The following is a 21,130-nucleotide window of genomic DNA, read 5'->3' on the forward strand; positions in this document are numbered from 1 at the left end:
ACGGCTGGGGCGGCGGGTACAGCGCCTGGTGGCGTGGCTGAGGCAGCGGGGGGCGGTGGGGGGCCCGCCGCGGGTGGTGCCGGCGGCAAGGGCGGTGTGGATGGCCCGCGCCTTCACCTGCTTCATCCGCCGCTCCTCCAGCCGGAGGTATGCAACGAACTTGGTGAAGGAGGGCTCGGGGATGAGGGTGAGGTTCTCCGCGGCGTTGCCGAAGTCCTCGTTGAGCCCGGCGGTGAGCGTGCTGAGGAGGAGGTCATCATCGATCTTCGCACCAATATCGCGGAGCTCGTCAGCGAGAGTCTTGAGGCGGCGACAATAGTCGTCGGCGGAGGAGTTGTCCTGGTGGCACCCAAAAAACTCTTGCTGCAAAAAAACACGACGTTGAAGCTGATTGTCAGTGAAGAGCCCGTTCAGCTTGGTCCACACGGCATAGGCGTCATCACCGTCCTGCACGACTATCTGAAAGCGGTCCGGCGAGATGGTGAGAAGAACCACCGGATGATCGTGGCGTCGATGGAGGACTAGTCATGGAACTCAGGGACGAGGCTGGAGTCGACGGAGCCGTCCACGTGATCAACGAGGTGGTACTCCCGGAACACGAGGGAGAAGTACGTTTTCCACGTGTAGTAGGAGGAGTCCGTCTGGGAGAGACGAATCGACACCCGCTCGTAGATGTTGAGGTTGCGGATGTCGTTGACGTCGGGCGGGTTGGCTTCGGCGAACGGGTTGGAGTTGGTGGAGGCGGACGAAGTGACAGACGACATGGCGGCGAGGGGTGGTGTGGCTCAGGTTCGGCTAGGGTTAGGGTTGAGAGACGGTGGCGGCTGTGAGGGGGGAGCAGCGGCGGCGACTTCGGGTGGAGGGCGGGGAGTCGCGACAGCGGGAGGATGACGACGACAGGAGGTGTGGGTGGTGGCGCGCGGTACGGGGCGGCGGCTGCGGCGATCGGAGGAGCAGCAGTGGCAGGGGAGGGGTGGCATGGTGGCGGGAGAAGGTAAGGCGGCAACGGCGGCTGGGGTGGCAGCGACACGGGAAGGGGCGCGCGGCGGCGTAGGCGGAAGCGCAGGTTAGGGTTGAACCTAAGAAACTGATATCATGTATGTTGTGGGAATTGCACGATGTATTACTCAAGTGTGAACGCACGTATATATGAAATACAACGATGGGCCACGACCTCAACTATACAGGCAACTAGGAGGTGGACCCAGTACACAGATATGCACAACACATATACTCAACGGGTGTTAACTAGCATGGTTACTTGTTTAATCCTCTAACCGAGACCTAGTTGATGCCCAATTAGTCTTAGAGGAAGATAAATTATCCTTAGCCGTCGTGGTTCTTCCTATATTTACTTCACCACTCAGTGGCTGAGCAAAAAAAAATCTCACACTCTCTTCCCCTCTTCCCCCTCGCCCCGCTGTCGGCGCGTCCCACGTCGTTCCCTGCCGCCCCTCTTCTCCCAATGGCCAGACGCGGTGGCCGGAGGTCCGCGCCGCCGATCCGCAACGCGGATGTACGCCACCACGCCCGCGGTTCATCGTCTAGCAGCGCATCTTCGAGTCGCCGCCGCACGCCCGAATCGCCCGTCCCCACCCGGTTTGCCGACTTCCCAGACCTCCCTCCGCCGCAGCCGCCACAGAGGACATACCTCGCGTCCAGCAGCACACATGGGGGACATGGGTGGCGGAGATCACCGACCGGGATACCCATAAGAGGAAGTGGGTCGGTTCGTTTCACACGACGGAGCTTGCGGCGATGGAATACGATCGGTGGTAAGTCCTGTTCCATGGCTCCGTTGCGAGGCGGAACTTCCCGTTTGGGACGGCGCCGGTCCACTTCGTCCCGCCAGCGCCGGGTGTGGCTAGCGCGGCGATGGCTCAGCCGCTCGAGAGGACCAAGAGGCGAGGGAGCGCTTCGAGGCGGCGGCGGCCGACAAGGCGTACATGGAGGACCTCCGCGGTCAGCACCCCGAGGTCGTGGAGGCGGAGCGGGCGATATTCGCCGACAATGACAGGGAGGTCATCGTCATCTCCGACGACGAGGTGCAAGGTGGCGAGGAGGGCGGCGAGGAGGAGGAGTTCGACGTCAAGGAGCGGCGGCGCATCTTCCCCGGCTGCGACGACGACGGCACTGGCCCGGACCCATGTCTCATCGACGGTGGCCTATCGAGAAAAGATTGGCTCTACCTCCACTATGGCCGATGAAGATGAGTAGTCTAGTGTAGTTTAAGTTTGAATTTATGTCTAATGGCCGGATCTTTCTTTATTTTCTGGGGATCGGTATAGAAATGACCTTAGCTGGTGGATCCTATCATCTAGGCTGATTCGCCTTACTTGCATTTCTAGATCTTCTTTGTGGGTCTTTGATCATTTAAATTGCTAAACTTATGTGCTATGTGCCAGAACTACGACCATAAAAATAGTTGGTACATCAGGAATTTCAAATGAAATTATAGGGACCAAACAAAACCATTTCTTCTTCCATCTTCCATCCATAAAAAAGAACATGACTTCTTCTCCAAACTTGCAGAACCGCGGCTGAAACCTCTCGAACGCACACCGGATGCGCCGTGCCGCCAGACTGTCGCCATTACTAAGAGGCAAGTGTCGCCCTCTACACCCGAAGCTGGCGCCGCGAAGGCTTCTTTAATCCCGTGAAGAAACACAAGAAGGGGCAAGAAGGGAGGAGGCAGCACGCAATTAGCCAGCGCTCGCACTCTACGCTTCTCAATTGACCCGATCGAGGAGGAGTCGCCAAGCAGGCCGAGCGAAGGGGCAGGCAGCCATGGCCACCGCCAACCTGTCCAGCGTGGTGGTGGCGGTTGACGGCAGCGAGGAGAGCATGAAGGCGCTGCGCTGGGCGCTCGACAGCCTGCGCCTCCGCCCCGACGGCGCGCTCGTCGTGCTCCACGTCCAGCCGCCGCCCGGCATCGCCGCCGGGCTCAACCCCGGCCCCATCCCCTTCGGCGGCCCCAGTAAGCGACCCCGCAATTCCCAATCCCATCTCGCGCGCTTTCTACCTAGCTCTTGCCCATAAGCTAGCCTGCTCACTGCTTCTCCGGTGGGCCGCGGCGCTGGCTGCTCAGGTGTGGCGGAGGTGCCGGCGTTCACGCAGGCCATCGAGTCGCACCAGCGGCGGATCACGGAGGCGATCCTGGAGCACGCGCTCAAGATTTGCTCCGACAAGAATGTAAGGGGACAGTTAAACGATGTCGATTGCTGAATTCTTCCCTTCCCCCGGCTGCTCTTGCTTAATTGGTGCTTAAATCTGATCGGATTCTTGGTCTGTTGAAGGTGGAGGTGAAGACGCAGGTGGTGGTGGGGGATCCCAAGGAGAAGATCTGCGAGGTGGCGGCCGAACTCAAGGCCGATCTGCTCGTCATGGGTTGCCGTGCTTTTGGCCCTGTCAAGAGGTAATTGAATTACTGGCACTGTCTTCTGCGCTTCGGTTAGCTGAATGTCTGATTGTTTTTAAGCTTGCTGCATGACCAAATACGAACTGCAAAGCAAATTGCGCTTCGGTTAGCTGAATGTCTGAACTCAATTTTTTTTGCCAGTACAACACCTGTTGTGAAATTTGTTCTTTCCAGATTCAACTGCACATAACCTGTGTTTACTGCGACGCTATAATATTTGGCAAAACTGGGTTATCAGAAAATTTTGCTACTGTATAAACATCATTTTGCGTATGAATCTGATACAGTGTAAGGCATATGTTACATCTACTCCCGCAGACATGAGACCGTGTAGGAAAATTTCTCTTGATCTGTAACGCATTTCTTTCACTTGTTTGTGCCTTACATAGCATATTTTCTTTCCATATAACTGAATGCCCCGGATAGAACTGTTCAGTATGTCTTATTAGTCGCTGCAAACAACTTGCATTGCTTCTCACAGTGAAGAACTCTACTTCTACGGCCAAAACTTATAATGAGTCTGATAGCAAAAACTGCATCCTCACATTCTTTAGTGCAGTCATGTAGCAGCAATCTAGCAACCTTGCAGGTCAGTTCATCTAGTAATCTGGTGTTGATGTGTTTATACCATGAAAGCCCTCGGACAGTTGCCTGCCTGCTTGTCTAATAGGCATCGTGTATGAAAGAAACAAGCTGATCCGATTCCTTTGATTGAACAGGATGTTCTTGGGTAGTGTGAGCAACTACTGCATCAACAGCGTCGGCTGCCCCGTCGTCGTGATCAAGGGCACCTAACCCATCCTCCACCCAACAAACATTCGTTATTGCGTTCCACGCCATGTTTTTTGAGGTTGCTACTGTGTTGTGTGTACTCCTGTGCAAAGCCACTGCATGCTTCCAAGACTATGCATGGCTTATGTTATCATTCATGTTGTTTGTTAGTGCTTGGTTGGATGAGGCCGAAGAACTGCTCTGTACATTCTGTGCATGGAAATTGGCTGTGGGTCTCTGGAAATAAGTCTGCACATTGCTTTGTACATTAAATAATTATTGTACTATCAGCTGAAACACGGTGCCATGGGGCACATGGTTTTGTACAAAAACATTGTACGCAGGGCTTGCAAGTTGCAAGATCCATGGTTTCTTTGTCCGATCTGATCTGCTTTGGCCACTGCCCACTGCACATGCAGGTTTATCTTCTTCCTCCGAGTCCCCACCCAGCAGGCCACCGGTCTCCTTCGTTGCTTCCACTCGTTCTCTGTTTCTCCATATCTTCCTCTTATCCGCGCCACCTACGTTCCCGCTCGAGATGGGGGCAGAGCTGCTGCTGCTCGGCGGGAAGGTGTCCGCCGGCGCCGCGGCAGCATCGGGCGCCTTTGCCGCCTCCTCGTCGGGAGCTGGACGCTGCGTGGCCGGCGGGCGGCGACTTGCGCCGGTGCAGCCGGCCGCGCTGCAATGGCGGCATAGTAGTACGTGAGCCACCGGTTTGGCAACAAGTTTTTTAGCACAATACAATCTAACAAATTGCAGATTCATTCATGGTGTCGCACTTGAATCGCTGCGAATTACCGTTAAGATGCATTCGTTCAATTAAAATGGAATAGATGCATCTAGTTGAAGCGATGTTCTTAATGTTTTTATTCTTAATGTTTTTAGTTTGCTGTATTTTCTGGTCAGCTATATCGTGCTTTGGTTTTCCAAACATAACAACAACTTTTGATGCTAAATTTCAACAATATTTTGTAAACTAAGCTTAGTACAACATAGTTCAACAATGATCTAAATGTAAAACCAGCACACCATACGCTCATATTGTAGAGATATTTGTTGATTGAGGTATATGTTTGACGTGGCTTCTAGTTCCTGAATGACATCGTTAGCCGCAATTTACATTTTAACGCACAAGCGGTATTATCGTCGATTATACACAACCTAAACCATAAAACGGCTATTCTATTACAATGCATACCATTTTTTTAATGTGAAAAGAACTATTTGAAATTGTATAACACAGTTCAATATCCACGGACTATGTTGAGTCTAGAATAGTGAAAAAAACTATTTGAAATTGTATAACACAGTTCAATATCCACGGGCTATGTCGAGTCTAGAATAGATCTCGTAAAAATAGGCTTATCAACTCACTTTGCAACTGCCCCACGTCTTATTGAATTACCAAATAAATCATATTTTCTTTGGTATTCAATAATTACTCATTCAATTTACAGCTAAAATCCATTTTATTAGTCATCTAAAATTCATGTTTGGTATGTAATAGCATACACAATGAAATGGGTACATGAGAGTGATAACGTATAAAATATTTGTGCTCACGTACAATCATCTAGTTTAAGGTAGAAATATGTTTTTTCTACAAAATTACTCTTTTATGGGGACTCATATCTACAAAAAAATATGTACAAGGTTTTTTTTCTTTCTTGGACGAGAAAGGATACAGGGGAAACTCTTGGGCGAAAAGCCGTGTGCACGTTGCAACGTGAGGTGATAAGAATATCCTGATGAAATTAGGTCGCACTCGCACCACCACCGATCAGAAGCCACCACGCCAACGCTGCGCCGCCGCCGAACTTTGGAGAGGAGACGCGGAGGACGGCAAGATGGGATTCGAGAAGGAGATCCTGAAAGCCGGCACCGGCCCCAAGCCCGTCAAGGGCCAGAAGGTCACCGTCCACTGCACCGGCTACGGTACGCTCCTTCCCTCCCCCTTCACCCCTTCTCTACGCCTTCTTTCTTTTCCCTGGATCCGTCGAGATGAACTCAGGGTTTAGCGCTCGATGCTTCCAGATCTACTAACCCTGGTGTCGATTAGGCGTTGGTCTTCACTAGATGTGAAATTTTGGTTCTGTAGCTGTCAGCCTAGATTCATTTAGTGGTGCCAGTGTACCTTTATCCATTTCTGGTAGATTTTGTACCTCATGTTCTGTGCTGTTTAAGGGCCGGCTAACTTTTGTTTTCCTGCCATGTTGCTCCTGCAGGGAAGGACGGTGATCTGTCTAAGAAGTTTTGGAGGTAAATCATGGCTAGTTTTCTTTGTTTTTCGTGATTGGTAGGCCATGGCTTTGCGCCAGCGCTGTGAACGTTGTGAACAAACGCAGCATTTATGTTTCCGTGTTTTGTGTGTAAATCTTTCACCGGGAAGGATTGTGCTATTATGCCTTGCAAACCATAACTCTCGGATGCAACTTTGCAGAAGAAGCTTCGCATTTTGGAAATTTATCTGATGGTGTTATGTTCATTTTTTCAGTACCAAGGACCCTGGGCAGCAGCCATTCTCTTTCAACATTGGTCTCGGTTCAGTAATCAAAGGTGATCTCATTATCAAAGTGCTATTTTGTTTATACACAATCATTTGACCTGTATGTTATTGGCTCATAAGTTAAGTTCAGAAATAATCAAAGGGTGTGCTTTTACTCAGTCAGAAGACTCCACAAAGGAATAATTTCGAGATGTCTCCATTGTTTTACAACTAAATATAGCATATTTTCCCTTAAAATTAGTTTGGATTGCTGTTGATATGTCAAAACACAAGCTCAATGCTCTTTGATTTGTGTTGTGGAGTTTAGACCATCGGAGTATCTACTGAAAACCATGATATAGCTGCAAACATGCACTGTTTGCCTTATCTGTCTATGTTATTTACCTCTGTTCGTACCCTCGTTATATTTTCTCTTGTTGAAGTACTCCTATAAAGTCTTGATTCATGCTGCTAACATCATAAGACCATTAAGTCATGTTTTCACTATTTACTTGTAAAGCAGAGCCTACATTTTTGATGACTTGTCCAGTATGATGCCACACATGTAGATTATGCTACACTAGATTGTGCAAGTGAACTTTCGGAACTAACATAACAGTAACTACTTCCTTGCTTACAGGATGGGATGAGGGAGTCATGGGCATGCAATTGGGTGAAGTCGCCCGTCTTACGGTATGTTTCTTGGGACATGTGCAATCAGTTTGATGTGTTTGCATGCTTGCTTGTGTGTGGCAATTTCTTCATTGATTAATTTGGCACTTAATGACTAGTCAATTTCCATTGCATTGGATTTTTCAAATGCATCTTGCCATGGCAGAAGTGTGTCTAAAACAGCTGAATTTGGATTAATGAGCCTTTCCAGTGCCATATCATATTCATGCCTAAGAAATTGTTTGCCAAATGAATCAGTTGCAGTGCACCGCAGATTATGCTTATGGGTCTGACATTCTAGTGTTTGTGTTGCAGTGCACCCCAGACTACGCTTATGGATCCGGTGGCTTTCCAGCCTGGGGAATTCAACCAAACTCCGTGCTGATATTCGAGATCGAAGTTCTTAGCGCCAAGTGATGCGCAATGCGATTCATGATGGATCTATAGAACACTGCAGCATCGCCATGCCTCTCGATTACCAAAATAATTGTAACGCCACTTCATGTTAAGTGCCACATTATGGTGATGTTCCAAGTGCATTGAGTGAAACTTTGGAACCCTATTATCCTTTCGGATCCTGGTACTAGTTTCTGGGTGCCCTTGTTGCAAAATTTACGTTGAGGGGGCTTTCGTGATCCTGGTACTAAGTTTCTGGTTGCCCTTGTCGCAAAATTTACGTTGAAGGGGGTCCTTACCTCAGAGGGGATCAAGAGATAGCGGTTGTGTGATCCTGCTTGAATCCTCGGCTTCCCTATGAGCCTAGCCGACAGTTTTAATCGCCTGAGACCAGTTCGTTCGCTCGTTTCCCTCGTTCACAAATTTTCCTCTCAATTATGTAGAAGTTCGTCTAATTTGCTGTGAATTTTGCGGGTTTCTGAGTTCCAATGCCCAGAAACATCCTAAAAGGGCCCGCCTAGATATCCCAACAAATTTCATTACTCACACAGATAAGTCTCATCACATTCTATTATCCAAAAAAAAAGTCTCGTCACATTCCGCACATTATCCTGAAAGGAAAACAGAGTCTGGACAGGCAAGAATGATAACTGATGTTGAAAAACACATCTGCTCTAACTGAAGCGCAGATGAAAAACCAGGATTACAAAGAGGATTTGGCAAGGGCTAGAAGAGCAAAAGACACACTTGAAAAAGAAAAGAGGATCAAAATTCATGAAATTTTTTAGTTTTAAGAATTGACAGGGACCGCGTGAACGCGTACCCCGAGATGGTAGACCAACGCACTCACCAAGTGCAATGTGAGCCATTGATCTAGGCCACGGCCCCCTCTTGATCGGCCGTCAACCCCGTCCAGGTAAGTACTCCCTCCGTTCCATAATGTAGTGCCTACAGATTTTTTATAAATTCAAACTTTACAAACTTTGACCAAGTTTATAGAGAAAACTATTTATGTATACAATGTCAAATATATAAAATATGAAAATACATCTTACGATGAATCTAATAATATATGTTTGGCATTCTAAATGTAAATATTTTTCTCTGTAAACTTGATCAAAGTTTGCAAGGTTTAATTTTTTCAAAAATTTATAGGCACTACATTATGGAACGGAGGGAGTATGTTGCACCATCGCACCTAGAGCTCCTTATATAGGCGGCTCCCCTTCTCCTCCTCCCCTCGCTCGGCGAGGTGGTACTAAACTAAACCAGCGTCGTGCTTTTTTTTAGACAACGAGCGTCGTGGTTCAGCCGTGGGTGAACGGTCGTGGGCCTCAAACGGGCTGGGCTAGGCCGAAAGATATGAGTCCACAAATGGATTGTCAGGCCTCGTGGGCTAAGGTGCGACAACGTTTTTTTCCCTAAGAAAAAAGGCGTGCTTTGTCTTTCCTTCCCCCCCTAAAAAAAAGTCTTTCCTTCTTCGATCCTTCCCCACTCCCACCCGCTCCGATGGACCCCGCACCGCCGCCGCCGCCGCCGCCGCCGCTCGCGGTACACCTGGTCACCGGCGACGCGTACTCGCCGGCGCTATCCCACCTCCTCCAGTCCCTCGCCGCCGCCCGCATCGTCGCCTTCGACGCCGAGTGGAAGCCACGCCGCCGTGCTCCTTCCGCCCCCAGCGACGACGCCTCGCCAGCTCCCCCTAATCCGACGCAGCTGCCGACCGTTACGGTTCTCCAGCTGGCCTGCCGGGGAGAAGACGGGGGCAACGAGGTGTTCGTCGTCGACCTCCTCGCCGTGCCGCTCGCCGACCTGTGGGCGCCGCTGAGGGAGCTGTTTGAGCGGCCCGAGGTGCTGAAGCTGGGGTTCCGGTTCAAGCAGGACCTCGTGTACCTCTCCGCCACCTTCACGGCTGCCCTCGGAGGCGACTCTGGATTCAACAGGGTAGAGTGCCTGTCGTGCAAATTGTTTTACTGCTTTTGTGACAAGATTGTTCACGATGTTTCGGTAGAATATCCCAGATCCCTTTCTCTTAGGCAACATTGTTGTAAGTTGAATTGGGTTGAAGCTTTGAAGACTTTTTCTTATGTTTAATTTACCAGCTACATGATCACTGCTGTCTCAGCTGGTTTTGGAACAACGAATAATGTGTCAAAGTCTTCCCCAAAACAAATCTGCCCAGGATTATTATGAGCCAGATTGAAATTTCTAAAGTTGCTCCTTGGTACGGGAGATTTCAAGAATCAGCCCTAAAACCCCGAATGGAAGGAGCAATTTGTTGTTCCAAAACCAGCTGAGAGGCAGCAGTAAGCATTATTTTTTTGTGAGTAACACCGCCGTCATTCGTCTTGCAAGGTGGAGCCTTTCTTGGATGTCACCAACGTTTATCACTACCTCAAGGGGCATGACATGCAAAAGAGACTTCCAAAGGAGACCAAGAGTTTGGCTTCAATATGCGAGGAACTGCTGAATGTCTCTTTATCCAAGGTTAGTCTACATAAGTTCGTTGCCTTCATGTCGGGGACTTGCATTTTTCCATGGCATGGTTGCGTTAATCGCCAAGTTCAATTGCCATATGAAACCAACTGTTTGGCAAACATTTGCAGAATTGCAGGGCAGTAGAGATTGATGCAACTATAAACCAGCAGGAATGTAGGTGTATAATAGCCTTGCCAAATCCAATTGGTTTTGCTTATTACTAACTTACTTGATTTAAAGCAGTATTCCTTACTATACAGATCAACATATCAGATTATAAATTCCTGTCTCCTTTGGTTTACTTGAAGCCTTGTTCATAACTTCCAGTTATAGTATTCAGTAAATTGCTAGTAATACATTGTATGTTCATACGTGGCTAACCAACTTGTGGTATCCTCTCTTAGCACCTGTGACCAGACACATCACATGAGCAAACCTAGAGCAAGTGTGGCACAAAGGCTCATAACAAAGTGTCATAGGTGTGTTGAGCTCAAGCCTGGTCGTATGCAAGCTTGGTTGCTAACTTTCATTTTCCTCACATAGATGCATCTTAATGTGAGTTCTTTACCTGGGCTCACATGATCAGCATGCAAATTGATTTCGAGCTTGTGGTTCAGTTGAACTCGAGTTTAATATGGAACCAAATTGAGCTTCTTGGTCTTCCTTCCCAGCCCAAGCAGACAAATCAATCTTATTTCTCTTCATTGTTTTCTTCACTACCAAAAAAATACAATCCTCGCATTTATCTTTTACAGCAGCAGCGCCTTTTAGTCCCAAACAAGTTGGGGTAGGCTAAAGTTGAAACCCATAAGATCTCGAAACCAACGCATTTATCTGTTAACATTATTATTTTGGGACATTTACATTTCTACCCCTGACTCGAACCAACTACTCATATTTACCCCTAATTTTCAGACCTACTCAGTTTTGCCCCTATTTCGTTGTGTGGTGTTATAGAAATACCCCTGAGCAACGTTTTTGTCAGGTCTTCTCTGCTTTCTATGCTTCGCAATGTTCCTCTGTAGCTGCCAGTGCTTTTTATTCTTTTGTAACATCCCTGAAAATATTTATTTTCCCTGAGAACATAAACACCAAAATATAGGAACTGCCATCCATGGAGATGCTAAGGGATGCTACAAAAGAACTGAAACCACTGGCAACTACAGAGGAATGTCGCAAAGGTTAGAAAGTAGAGAAGACCTGAAGGAAACATCGCTCAGGGGTATTTCTATAACACCACATAACGGAATAGGGGCAAAACTGAGTAGGTCTGAAAATTAGGGGTAAATGTGAGTAGTGGGTTCGAATTAGGGGCAGAAATGGAATTTTTCCCTATTATTTTAAGGGGTTACCCAGTTGCTATCCTTATTTTTTCGCACCAGGAACTCCAGTGTAGCGATTGGTCATGCCGACCCTTGAGCGAAGGGCAAATACAATATGCTGCATCAGATGCCTACTACTTGCTATATATATTTGATTTGTTCCATCAGAAGGTCAGCATTGAAGGTACTTTTGTCATGCTTAACGCAACTGATTTGATCATGGGAATTTAGTGTTCTTCTCTTTGTATTTCTTGTATGCAAATATTATTTTCTCATGAAAGTTTTAAGTGCTTATCATTAATAAGAGCTAAGAAGATTTAACCACTAACAATTTTTGTATTATTTATTACTACTGCAGAAAAATGTTCACCAACAGCTGAAGCTTCAGATGAACATTGCTCACAAAGGGCAAGTGAATGTTCATCGTCAGGAAATGACATTTGCTTTGATGGGTATTCGACATCCATCATCACGAAGTACAGCGACAGGATTTTGTTGACAGAGTCAGATACAAAAGCCCGTTCCTCAAGACGAAAAGAAAAGCAAAAGCTGTCGAGTGATGCCAAGTGCAAAGAGAAGTTTGATTACAATACTGAATGGATGGGTCCCCCTCCATGGGATCCTTCCGTTGGTGGAGATGGATACCCAAAGTTTCTGTGTGATGTGATGGTAACAGTTTTCCTAATCTCACCATCTTCGACAAGAGTGTGGATTTTGTTTGTTTCTTAAAATACCATTGCATAAGATGAACATGAAGTATGACAGATTTTACCACCTTATATGTTAGTCAAGTACCCAATTTGTTCTCTATTTGTAAAGGCTGCTAGATTTGATGTGAACAAAACTCAACAGATTGAGGGTCTAGCTAAGCACTTGAGATGTGTTGGATTGGATGCCGCCACTCCATCTTGTAGAAAACCTCAACCAAGGTCTTCCCCTATACTTTCTGCAACACTCCTAATGTAGTTTCTTATTAAGGGATTTTTTTTGTTATTTTTTTTTATTTTTTTCTACTCAACTTTAGGGAATTATTAGATCAAATCTACAAGGAAGGAAGAATATTACTAACACGAGATGCCAAGCTCATAAAGTATCAGTATTTGGCGACTAATCAAGTATACAGAGTGAAAAGCCTGCTCAAACATGATCAACTGGCTGAGGTATGTGCTTATTTTGATATTTTCCGTCTTCAGTTTGATCTGTCTGCATGAACTTTTGAAAATTAGTGTAAATTGGCCTTTATGGATGAAAACATTTATTTCCTTAGTATTTGCCCACTCCTTTTTAGATTTTGTGCACAAACAACATTTTAAAACCTCAACCACTAATATTCAAAAACTAGTCCAAGTGTTTGAAGTTGTTATTTGCGTATGATACTACTAGATTTGTCATAAAAATGCTTTTGTCTCACTGTATTTTTTATAATATTTACTAGCATGTAAATACAGAAATCCTATGAAAAGCAAATGCAAATACAGAAAGTAATGGTCAAAGCCACAAACGAGCATACTGGAGACCATGCCACGTCCAAAAAGACAAGTTAACAAAGTAACCGATGTAATATTGTAAGTGTTGACTTGAAAAATAATGTGGAAATAGACCAATGCTCGTGAAACATCTAGAAGCAATGACTTGAAGTAATAAAACCAAAGGTCACTGTTTACATGTGATACTCTAGCAGTTGTCACTTCTCTAGCAGTTGTCACTTTTGATTTAGTCATTTACTTGTATCTCTATCTACTACATACTTATAAAACCGAGACAAAAACTCGCAAAAAAAAGAGAGAGGCAAAAGCTTTGCCTATTTCATTGATTAACAAGGAGTTCAATAAAAAGAATTAAAAAAACTGCGTTGCCCTCCTCCAACTCTGCAAACCGCCCTGACAGCCAGACCCCACCGCCGACGCACTCATCTGGCCTTACAACACCCCTGCAGCTGTTAGTGGACTCTGGTTGCACACTGCTACTTGAACACAAGTTCACTGAGCATCCCGCAACTACATATCCAAGCAGTCCATGCTGAGAAATCAGATGCGACAGTGATGGATTGACAAGAATGTATTGGGCTCTGCGCTGCCGCCCTTACCCACGGAGGCAGCGGAAAGGGGTAGGGATGGTAGGGTGAGGAGTGGACACACCCTTGGCCACTAACTTTGCCAAGGAGGCGAGAGAGTGATAGGGGAGCCTGAGACAGAATCTTTTTCTAGTATTTATATTTGTGCATTGTGCAATAAGGAAAGGGCGGAAAGATATTCCGAAGCCCGCTGATTCGTCTGTTTAACTTGCTTGTTGCAGGTGATTGACACCTTCCAGTTAAAGATCTCTGAGGACCGATTAATGTCGAGATGTACAAAGTGCAACGGAAGTTTCATTCAGAAACCATTAACGCTTGAGGAAGCCATAGAAGCCTCCAAAGGTTTTCAGGTCATCCCCTCATGCCTCTTCAACCGAAATATGGAGTTCTGGAAGTGCACTGACTGCAACCAACTCTACTGGGAGGTACTAACTTTGTCCTATGTTCCAGTTTCCACCTCTGAAGTAGTACTTGCTAGTATCGGCGCTGCCTCCTGTATCCAACCACCTCTTTTACAATTTCCGCAGGGAACTCAGTACCACAACGCAGTTCAAAAATTCATGTCAGTCTGCAACATTAGTGAGTGAGCATTGCAACATTTCATTCTCAAGACGCTCATGTTGTTTTGTATGTGAAATTCAACATGTAGTAGAAGACCGCTCTTTCAATAATGTCACCATCTATGCCTTCGGACAAATCCCAGTCGCAATTATACTTTATGATGTACAGTCTACAGTATTTCATATGGTAGTACTCCCTCCGTCCGAAAAAGCTAAGCTTGTCCCTCAGATGGATGTATTTAGCACCAAGTTAGTGCTAGATACATCCATTTGAGGGCCAAGCTTTTTCGGACGGAGGGAGTAACACATCTGCAAATCATATGGTAGTAACACATATACATTGATTACCGACAACTGCCTCGTTTGCATCGTTCTGCCTCGATGAAGTTTTATTGTTCTTGCAGTGTTCCTCAGATATCTGCATTGATTCCGAAAAGACGGACCTTGTGCATGTTTTATTTGTTCACCAGCTTATCTACAAAAGCATTTGACTGATTGTGATCAGTCAAGTGTGATGTAATCAGGCACATATAATGGAAGCATATTTAGAATTTTCCACTCAAAATACTACAACAAGAACAACAAAGCCTGCGCCGAACAAGTTGAGGTAGGCTAGAGTTGAAACCCATAAGTTATCGAAATCAAGTCATGGTTCTGGCACTAGGATAACTAACTTCCACGCACCCCTCTCCATGGTTAAATCTTAAGTGATATTCTAGTCCTTAAGATCTCTCTTTACGGACTTCTTTCATGTCAAGTTTGGTCCATCGCGACCTCTCTTGACATTATCAACACGCCTACCCATCCGCTATGACGCTTCTGGAGGCCTGTGTTGTATATGCCCAAACCATCTCAGACGGTGTTGGACAAGCTTCTCTTCAATCGGTGTCACCCCAACTCTATCAAGTATATCATCATCATGGACCCAATCCTTTCTTGTGTGGCCACATATCCATCTCAACATGTGCATCTCTGCTACACCTAGCTGTTGGACACGTTGTCATTTAGTTGGCCAACATTCAATGTCATACAACATTGCAGGTCGAATCGCCGTCCTATAAAACCTACATTTTTTACTTTCGTGACACTCTCTTATCATAGAGAACGCCAGAAGCTTGATGCCACTTCATCCATCCAAATTTAATTTGATGGCTCACATCTTCATCGATATCATCATCCTTCTGCATCATTGACTGCAAATATCGAAAGGTGTCCTTCCGAGGTACCACCTGCCCATCAAGGCAAACTTCCTCCTCTTGGTTATAGGATCAAATATCGACCAGAAGGGTGGGGGGGGGTTGTGTTTAAATTGGGGATACGATAATTTCTTTCAAAAAACAATTTTCCAAAGAAAAACAGAGTACACAAAGAGATAACAAAACTGAATAGAGAGAAAACTACGCAGAACTGGAATAACTGAGAGGAGCAACAAGCTAGCTAGGGGAATGACTAAGTAGCAGTACAGATAGCAAAGTCACTGACCATTGTACGCCTGTGTTGATAAAAAAAAGTTTGCTCGCCAATTAAGATTCCTATTCATAGCCTATATTATTTTGTGTGCTAAACTCAGTCCATTTTGTTGCCATGCTAATCACGCCATCTGCACACACCAGAGAGGCAGACAATAAGCAGCATTGGCAATTGGTGAGTTTCTGTTCACTTTATTTTTGTTGTCTCGCCAATCATGTAATACATGTATTTTGTTCCTTTTCTCTCGAGGACTAAAATATTTTACATAATTTTACTGTGTCACATAATGCACCTGTTTTACAGTATGTAAATTTGCAGTTAAGCAATGGTTGTTTTCTCACTTAGACATTGTAAGCTACATCGGCTGCGCTATACAACAAATCATAGTGAATGCACAAGGGTCAGCAATCACAGTGAAAGAAGTTCAAGTGGAAGATATTCAACCACCTGTTTAGTAAGGAATTTGCATATTACCTCTTGCAAAAACACTACTGGAATACTACAATGGTTTAAAAATGCACTTAGTGTTGATTGCATTTATTGAAGATAAACCTGCATATTTTATGCCTGGCCTCAGAAAGTGTCCCCAACAACTATATTGCTAGATTTTGCCGGAAATCAGCTGTATCGCTATTCATTACAACAAACAGAGAGGTAATCATCCCTACCATTCTTATGCATCCCATAGTTCATCGAATGTAACTACAACATGTTGTCTTCACACTGAAGTGGAAGATTCATAATGGATGAGCATCTGGTAGATCTCCTGCATTGTTGGCCTTGCTTGAGGGGAAGCTTTCAAGCAAGAAAATACTACCTTGATTTGGAAAACTATGTTTTTCTCTTCTATTGTTGTTGGTGCTGAAGGCCGTTGGTCCAAGATTTTGTTGACAAGAGTATATGGCTCTGTTGATGAGGCAAGATGTTGGAGTAGATCTCTTGGATGCTTCCCTATCAACACCTCTAGCACAAGCACACCAAAGCTGTACACATCACATTTCTCTGTCACAACAGAAGTGTAGGACAACTCTGCACCAAAGACAAGGATCAGCATTAGAAGTCAATGGACAAGAAAGTGTAAACAAGAAGCTATGGAACCATAAAAGCGGATAAGGGTAGAGATAGAAATAATTTTATGTCAAAGGGAGGCATATCTGTACCAGGAGCAATGTAGCCATATGTCCCTGCTAGTGCACTCCAGTTTGATGTATCAGGCTTCAAAATCCTTGCTGTACCAAAATCTGAGACATAAGCCTTAAAATTTGTATCAAGCAGGATGTTGTTGCTTGTGATATCTCGATGAATTATAGGAGGACTACAGTCATTGTGCAAATAGGATATTGCCTGAGCAACATCATTTATAAGGGCAGCTCTCTTATGCCAATCCAATCCCTTGGCTAATTCCTCATCTTGTAAAGTCGTGTGGAGACTTCCACGCTGAATGTAATCATAGACAAGAAACTTGTACGTTGGATGGGAGCAAAATCCATAGAGTTTGACAATACTTCTTTGTCGAATCTGTGTTAAGATTTCCATTTCACTGTGAAATCCTCTCTCATCAATCAACTCTTCTTCTGTTGGATGGAATTTCTTTACAGCAACTAGCTGCCCGTCTTCGAGTTGTGCCTTGTAGACTTTTCCATGTCATCAAAATTTTCTGTTGCCCTGATAATGTCATCAAATGCTAGTCATCCATCAAAATTCCAAACAGAGAACATGTTCCTCCCCTCATCTGTAGCACCACTTTGTTGTTTCTTTTTCTTGCTACGTATAAGAATTGCAATGATAACAATTGCAGCAATGGTGGAAAACCCCACAACAAGAACAATTGGCAGGAGGGAACTTTGTATCTTTTGTTTATGGCGACCAGATGCTGGAGTTGAGTAACAAGGTAGCAGTCCAGAGAAGTTACCGCACAGAGCTTTATTGTGAAGAAACCAATTTATTGAAGCATTTTGGAGTGCATGTCCTATTGGGAGTGGTCCTTCCAAGTCGTTGTAGGACACATCAAGCGTCGATAGGCTCACCATGCTTGCGAAGGAGGACGGAATGCTTCCACTGAACTGGTTATGGGATAAATTAAGAAATTCCAGCATCTCCAACTTTCCAAGTTCTTTTGGCAAGACACCTTCAAGTTTGTTATTGCTGGCATCTAACATCATCTGTAGGCTTGCTAAATTTCCAATTGCACCAGGCAATTTTCCAGTGAAGTTGTTGGTGTTGATCTTCAAGAACAATAGTTCTATGCAGCTTCCCAATTCCTCTGGTATTGATCCACTCAAACTGTTTTCAGATAGATCAAGGTGTCCTAAATTTCTCAACTTCCCCAACTGCAAAGGTACAGGGCCTGATAACTGATTGAGTGACAGATTCAAGATATAAAGATTTTTCAAATCTCCAAACTCTGGTGGAATCCAACCAGTTATGTGGTTAGAATCGAGTGTTAGGTCTACCAAATTGGATAATTTTGATAGGGTGGGAGGTATTTGACCAGTAATCATGTTTTGTCCTAGCTTGAATTCCTTTAGTTGGGGGCAGTCTCCCCACTTTGGTGCAATGCTCCCAGAGAGTCTATTGGATGTCAACCATATGTGCCTAAGTTGTGGGTAAACTCCAAAATGGTGAGATATATCTCCTGTCAGTTGGTTTCCGTCAAGGTAAAGTCCAGTCAAACTTGTACAGGTCTTTAAGCTCCATGGAACTGAGACATTGAACATATTCAGAGACATTACAAAAGCTCTGAGACTGCCGCCGGTACATATATTCATAGGCAAAGGTCCAGAAAGGGAGTTATCAGCCAGATTAAGGCCGACTATGTTCTTGAGATCTCCAAATCCCTGAGGAAGAGATCCCGTTAATTTGTTATCATTCATGTTCAGACGTTGGATGTTTTGTAGGTTTCCAAATGTTTTGGGTATTGAGCCAGAAATTTTATTCTCGTCCAAGAACAATGTTTGGAGGTTCACCAAATTGCCAATATCCTGTGGGATAGAGCCTGTTATCTGATTTCTAAAAAGGGACAATCTTAATAAATTAGTAAGGTTTCCTAAGCTGGCAGGAATAGAGCCAGCGATTTGGTTGGCTGATAGGTCCAAATTCGAGAGATTTACTAGGATGCCTAGTTCTGGGGGTATAGAACCCGTTAGTCGATTTTTATAGACACGAAGTATGTTCAGCTGAGTGAGGTTGCCTACTTCTGGAGGTATCGTTCCTGTTATTTGATTTTGGTAGAGATCAAGTTTGTTTAACATGACTAGCCTTCCTATTTCAGCGGGGATGGAACCTGTGATTTGATTTTCGACGAGAGAGAGTTCATTTAACATGGTTAGATTGGATATGGAGAAAGGGATTTGAGCGGTTAGTTTATTTTCATCAAGTTGAAGGAATTGCAGCTTGACTAGCTTGCCTAGCTCGTGGGGTATCGGCCCCGACAGTTTGTTACCGTACAGTAACAGAACATTTAGCTGGGTCAGGTTTGCAAGAGTTGCGGGTATGTTACCACTTAAGCGCTGTTGCTTAGCTGTAAACCCTGCAGGCTGACAAGCCTTTCTAACTCGTTTGGAATGGGACCTGAGACCATGGTTTGGTGGATTACAAGATAAATCAACATCGTCAGGTTGCCTAGGGACGCAGGGACATGTCCTGTTAGGTTATTGAAGGAGATGTCAAGTATGGTGAGGCTAGCCAGTTCGCCGATCTCGTGTGGTATGTGGCCTCTGAGCTGATTGATGCTAAGGTCAAGGGTCGAGAGGGATGATAGCGAGCTGATATTAGGCGGTATTGGACCATGGAGACTATTGTTGCCTAGATCGATATATGTGAGGAATGGGAGAGCTGTGAAGTTGAGCTCACCAAGCTTGCCATGGATGCCAGCATCTGGCAGGGAGATGCTGGTCACGACCCAGGGCATGCTGCGGCCATGGCGAACAGCCGTGCACATGATCCCCGTCCAGTTGCACGGGCTGCTGCTGGTGCTGGTGGTGTCCCGCCAGGAGCTCATCTCCGCTGCTGGGTTTGCGAGTGTTGATTTCCAGTGGAGGAGGGCCTTCTGTTGAGACATGAGTGATATGCCACCATGACGCGCTGCTGCATGCGCTCGTTGCAAGAGAAGGAGACATGATGGCATGACAAGGACACAAAGGTAGAGCAGGGGTGTTGAGGCAGATCGCATTTTGCTTTGCATCTGGTTCTCGTGTGTTGGGTAGTAGCTCTAGAGATGTGAGTGTTTGAAGTGCTTGCTCAGGGTATGGGGGTTAATATGTAGTACTAGTACAAGAGTGCAGTTATCCATTGCTCTCAGGGTTTCATTGCAGGGCCATCAGTGGGTGGTTTCCTGGAAACACCGTGGTTCTTGACTTGTTGGGCGTCGTCATTTTTGACCCGTCTCCCTCGTTGATAGGGCAGGACGACAGATTGATAGTAGCATTGATAAGTCGCATTTATACGACGAAGTCCTCATACACCAGGCCGCCAGCTCCATAAGTTGGCGTGGCCATGAGTTTGGCCACACGGTGGTGAGAAGCTGTAGCTAACTTTGACCAACGCATCATCTGCAATCTGAACAAATGTGTACTCCCTATCTTCTGACATCAACAGCTTAATCTGTCCAATGAGATGAGATGCACAAACTAAAGGCGATTGATTTGTCTCAGCCCACCTCTAAGATGATTTTTTTTAAATTACCTCTAAGATGATTGGTAAAGCAGAGTACTGAGAGGAGAATTTCATCTTCCAAGGGCCCAGAGCACACTAGTAGAAGCTGACAGGCCATAGCAAGGACGTGGCTGGCCTTTTCCAGCGCAGCAAGCATGAAAGCCAAGGGCAGTAATGGATGACTTCTGTGTAGTGTAGACGTGTAGTCAACACGGAAATCTGTTTTTCCTTCTTTTCTCGGTTGTTCCCCCAAAACATATCAATTTATCCAACGGATCCACCTGCAGTACGACGGTGCACGATGCCAGCTCACCCGTGATTTCACATGTGCTTCCTTTGAAATCAGTTGTGCTATTTTTTCTCATCCCCCAGTTGGCCGTTTGGGGAAGATATCACATGATACCATGATACTATGTTTCCAAATTCAAATTTCTATGTTTCAAAAAAATCTGAAAAAAAATCATGAATATTACAAGACATGTGTCTACAACCCCTAAAAAGTTTAAATCCAAAATCGAAATATACATGGAGAAACAAAAAAGAGAAATCCACATGTGAATAGTGTCATTTTTGTATTTGCGTGACACCATTTATGCTGAATTTATACATTTTATTTCTCGTGTATTTCGAATTTGGATCTGAATTTCTTGGGGATAGTAGACATGTCTTGTGAACATTCATAAGAAAATTCAGAATTTTTTGAAACATTTAAATTTGATCTTTGTGACATGGTATCATAGGATATTTTCCTGTTTGTCACTGAAGGCACATCATGATTTGTTGTGTACATGTTTCCAGCTGTGTCTGAAAAATCTTATTGATAATTATTAC

At 45.2% G+C, this 21,130-nt stretch overlaps 4 protein-coding genes and 1 pseudogene across 4 annotated transcripts; 3 read left to right on the forward strand and 2 right to left on the reverse strand.

Moving 5' to 3' along the window:
- The first annotated feature begins 2,520 nt into the window (after window positions 1-2,520).
- LOC123145557 (universal stress protein PHOS34) lies at window positions 2,521-4,571 on the forward strand. The gene is made up of 4 exons (XM_044564989.1): window positions 2,521-2,977; window positions 3,089-3,192; window positions 3,297-3,415; window positions 4,138-4,571. Exons 1-4 carry the CDS (start codon window positions 2,788-2,790, stop codon window positions 4,211-4,213), a joined length of 489 nt encoding a protein of 162 aa, XP_044420924.1. The 5' UTR covers window positions 2,521-2,787; the 3' UTR covers window positions 4,214-4,571.
- Window positions 4,572-4,581: 10 nt separating this feature from the next.
- Window positions 4,582-7,917, forward strand: LOC123145556 (peptidyl-prolyl cis-trans isomerase FKBP12). The gene is made up of 6 exons (XM_044564988.1): window positions 4,582-4,887; window positions 5,948-6,124; window positions 6,415-6,448; window positions 6,684-6,745; window positions 7,315-7,367; window positions 7,662-7,917. Exons 1-6 carry the CDS (start codon window positions 4,728-4,730, stop codon window positions 7,761-7,763), a joined length of 588 nt encoding a protein of 195 aa, XP_044420923.1. The 5' UTR covers window positions 4,582-4,727; the 3' UTR covers window positions 7,764-7,917.
- A 625-nt stretch (window positions 7,918-8,542) lies between these two features.
- Window positions 8,543-8,666, reverse strand: LOC123146719 (uncharacterized; annotated as a pseudogene).
- A 528-nt stretch (window positions 8,667-9,194) lies between these two features.
- LOC123145555 (exonuclease mut-7) lies at window positions 9,195-14,530 on the forward strand. The gene is made up of 8 exons (XM_044564987.1): window positions 9,195-9,686; window positions 10,098-10,229; window positions 11,603-11,726; window positions 11,901-12,211; window positions 12,395-12,471; window positions 12,567-12,702; window positions 13,838-14,041; window positions 14,144-14,530. Exons 1-8 carry the CDS (start codon window positions 9,252-9,254, stop codon window positions 14,201-14,203), a joined length of 1,479 nt encoding a protein of 492 aa, XP_044420922.1. The 5' UTR covers window positions 9,195-9,251; the 3' UTR covers window positions 14,204-14,530.
- A 1,479-nt stretch (window positions 14,531-16,009) lies between these two features.
- On the reverse strand, window positions 16,010-19,900 carry LOC123145558 (MDIS1-interacting receptor like kinase 2). Its single transcript, XM_044564990.1, has 4 exons — window positions 19,499-19,900; window positions 17,674-18,929; window positions 16,807-17,083; window positions 16,010-16,675 (listed from the first exon to the last, which is right to left on the reverse strand). Exons 1-4 carry the CDS (start codon window positions 19,827-19,829, stop codon window positions 16,365-16,367), a joined length of 2,175 nt encoding a protein of 724 aa, XP_044420925.1. The 5' UTR covers window positions 19,830-19,900; the 3' UTR covers window positions 16,010-16,364.
- Between the last annotated feature and the right edge of the window lie 1,230 nt (window positions 19,901-21,130).

The sequence above is a fragment of the Triticum aestivum genome, chromosome 6D, assembly GCF_018294505.1.
Source record: "Triticum aestivum cultivar Chinese Spring chromosome 6D, IWGSC CS RefSeq v2.1, whole genome shotgun sequence".
Classification (NCBI taxonomy): domain Eukaryota; kingdom Viridiplantae; phylum Streptophyta; class Magnoliopsida; order Poales; family Poaceae; genus Triticum; species Triticum aestivum.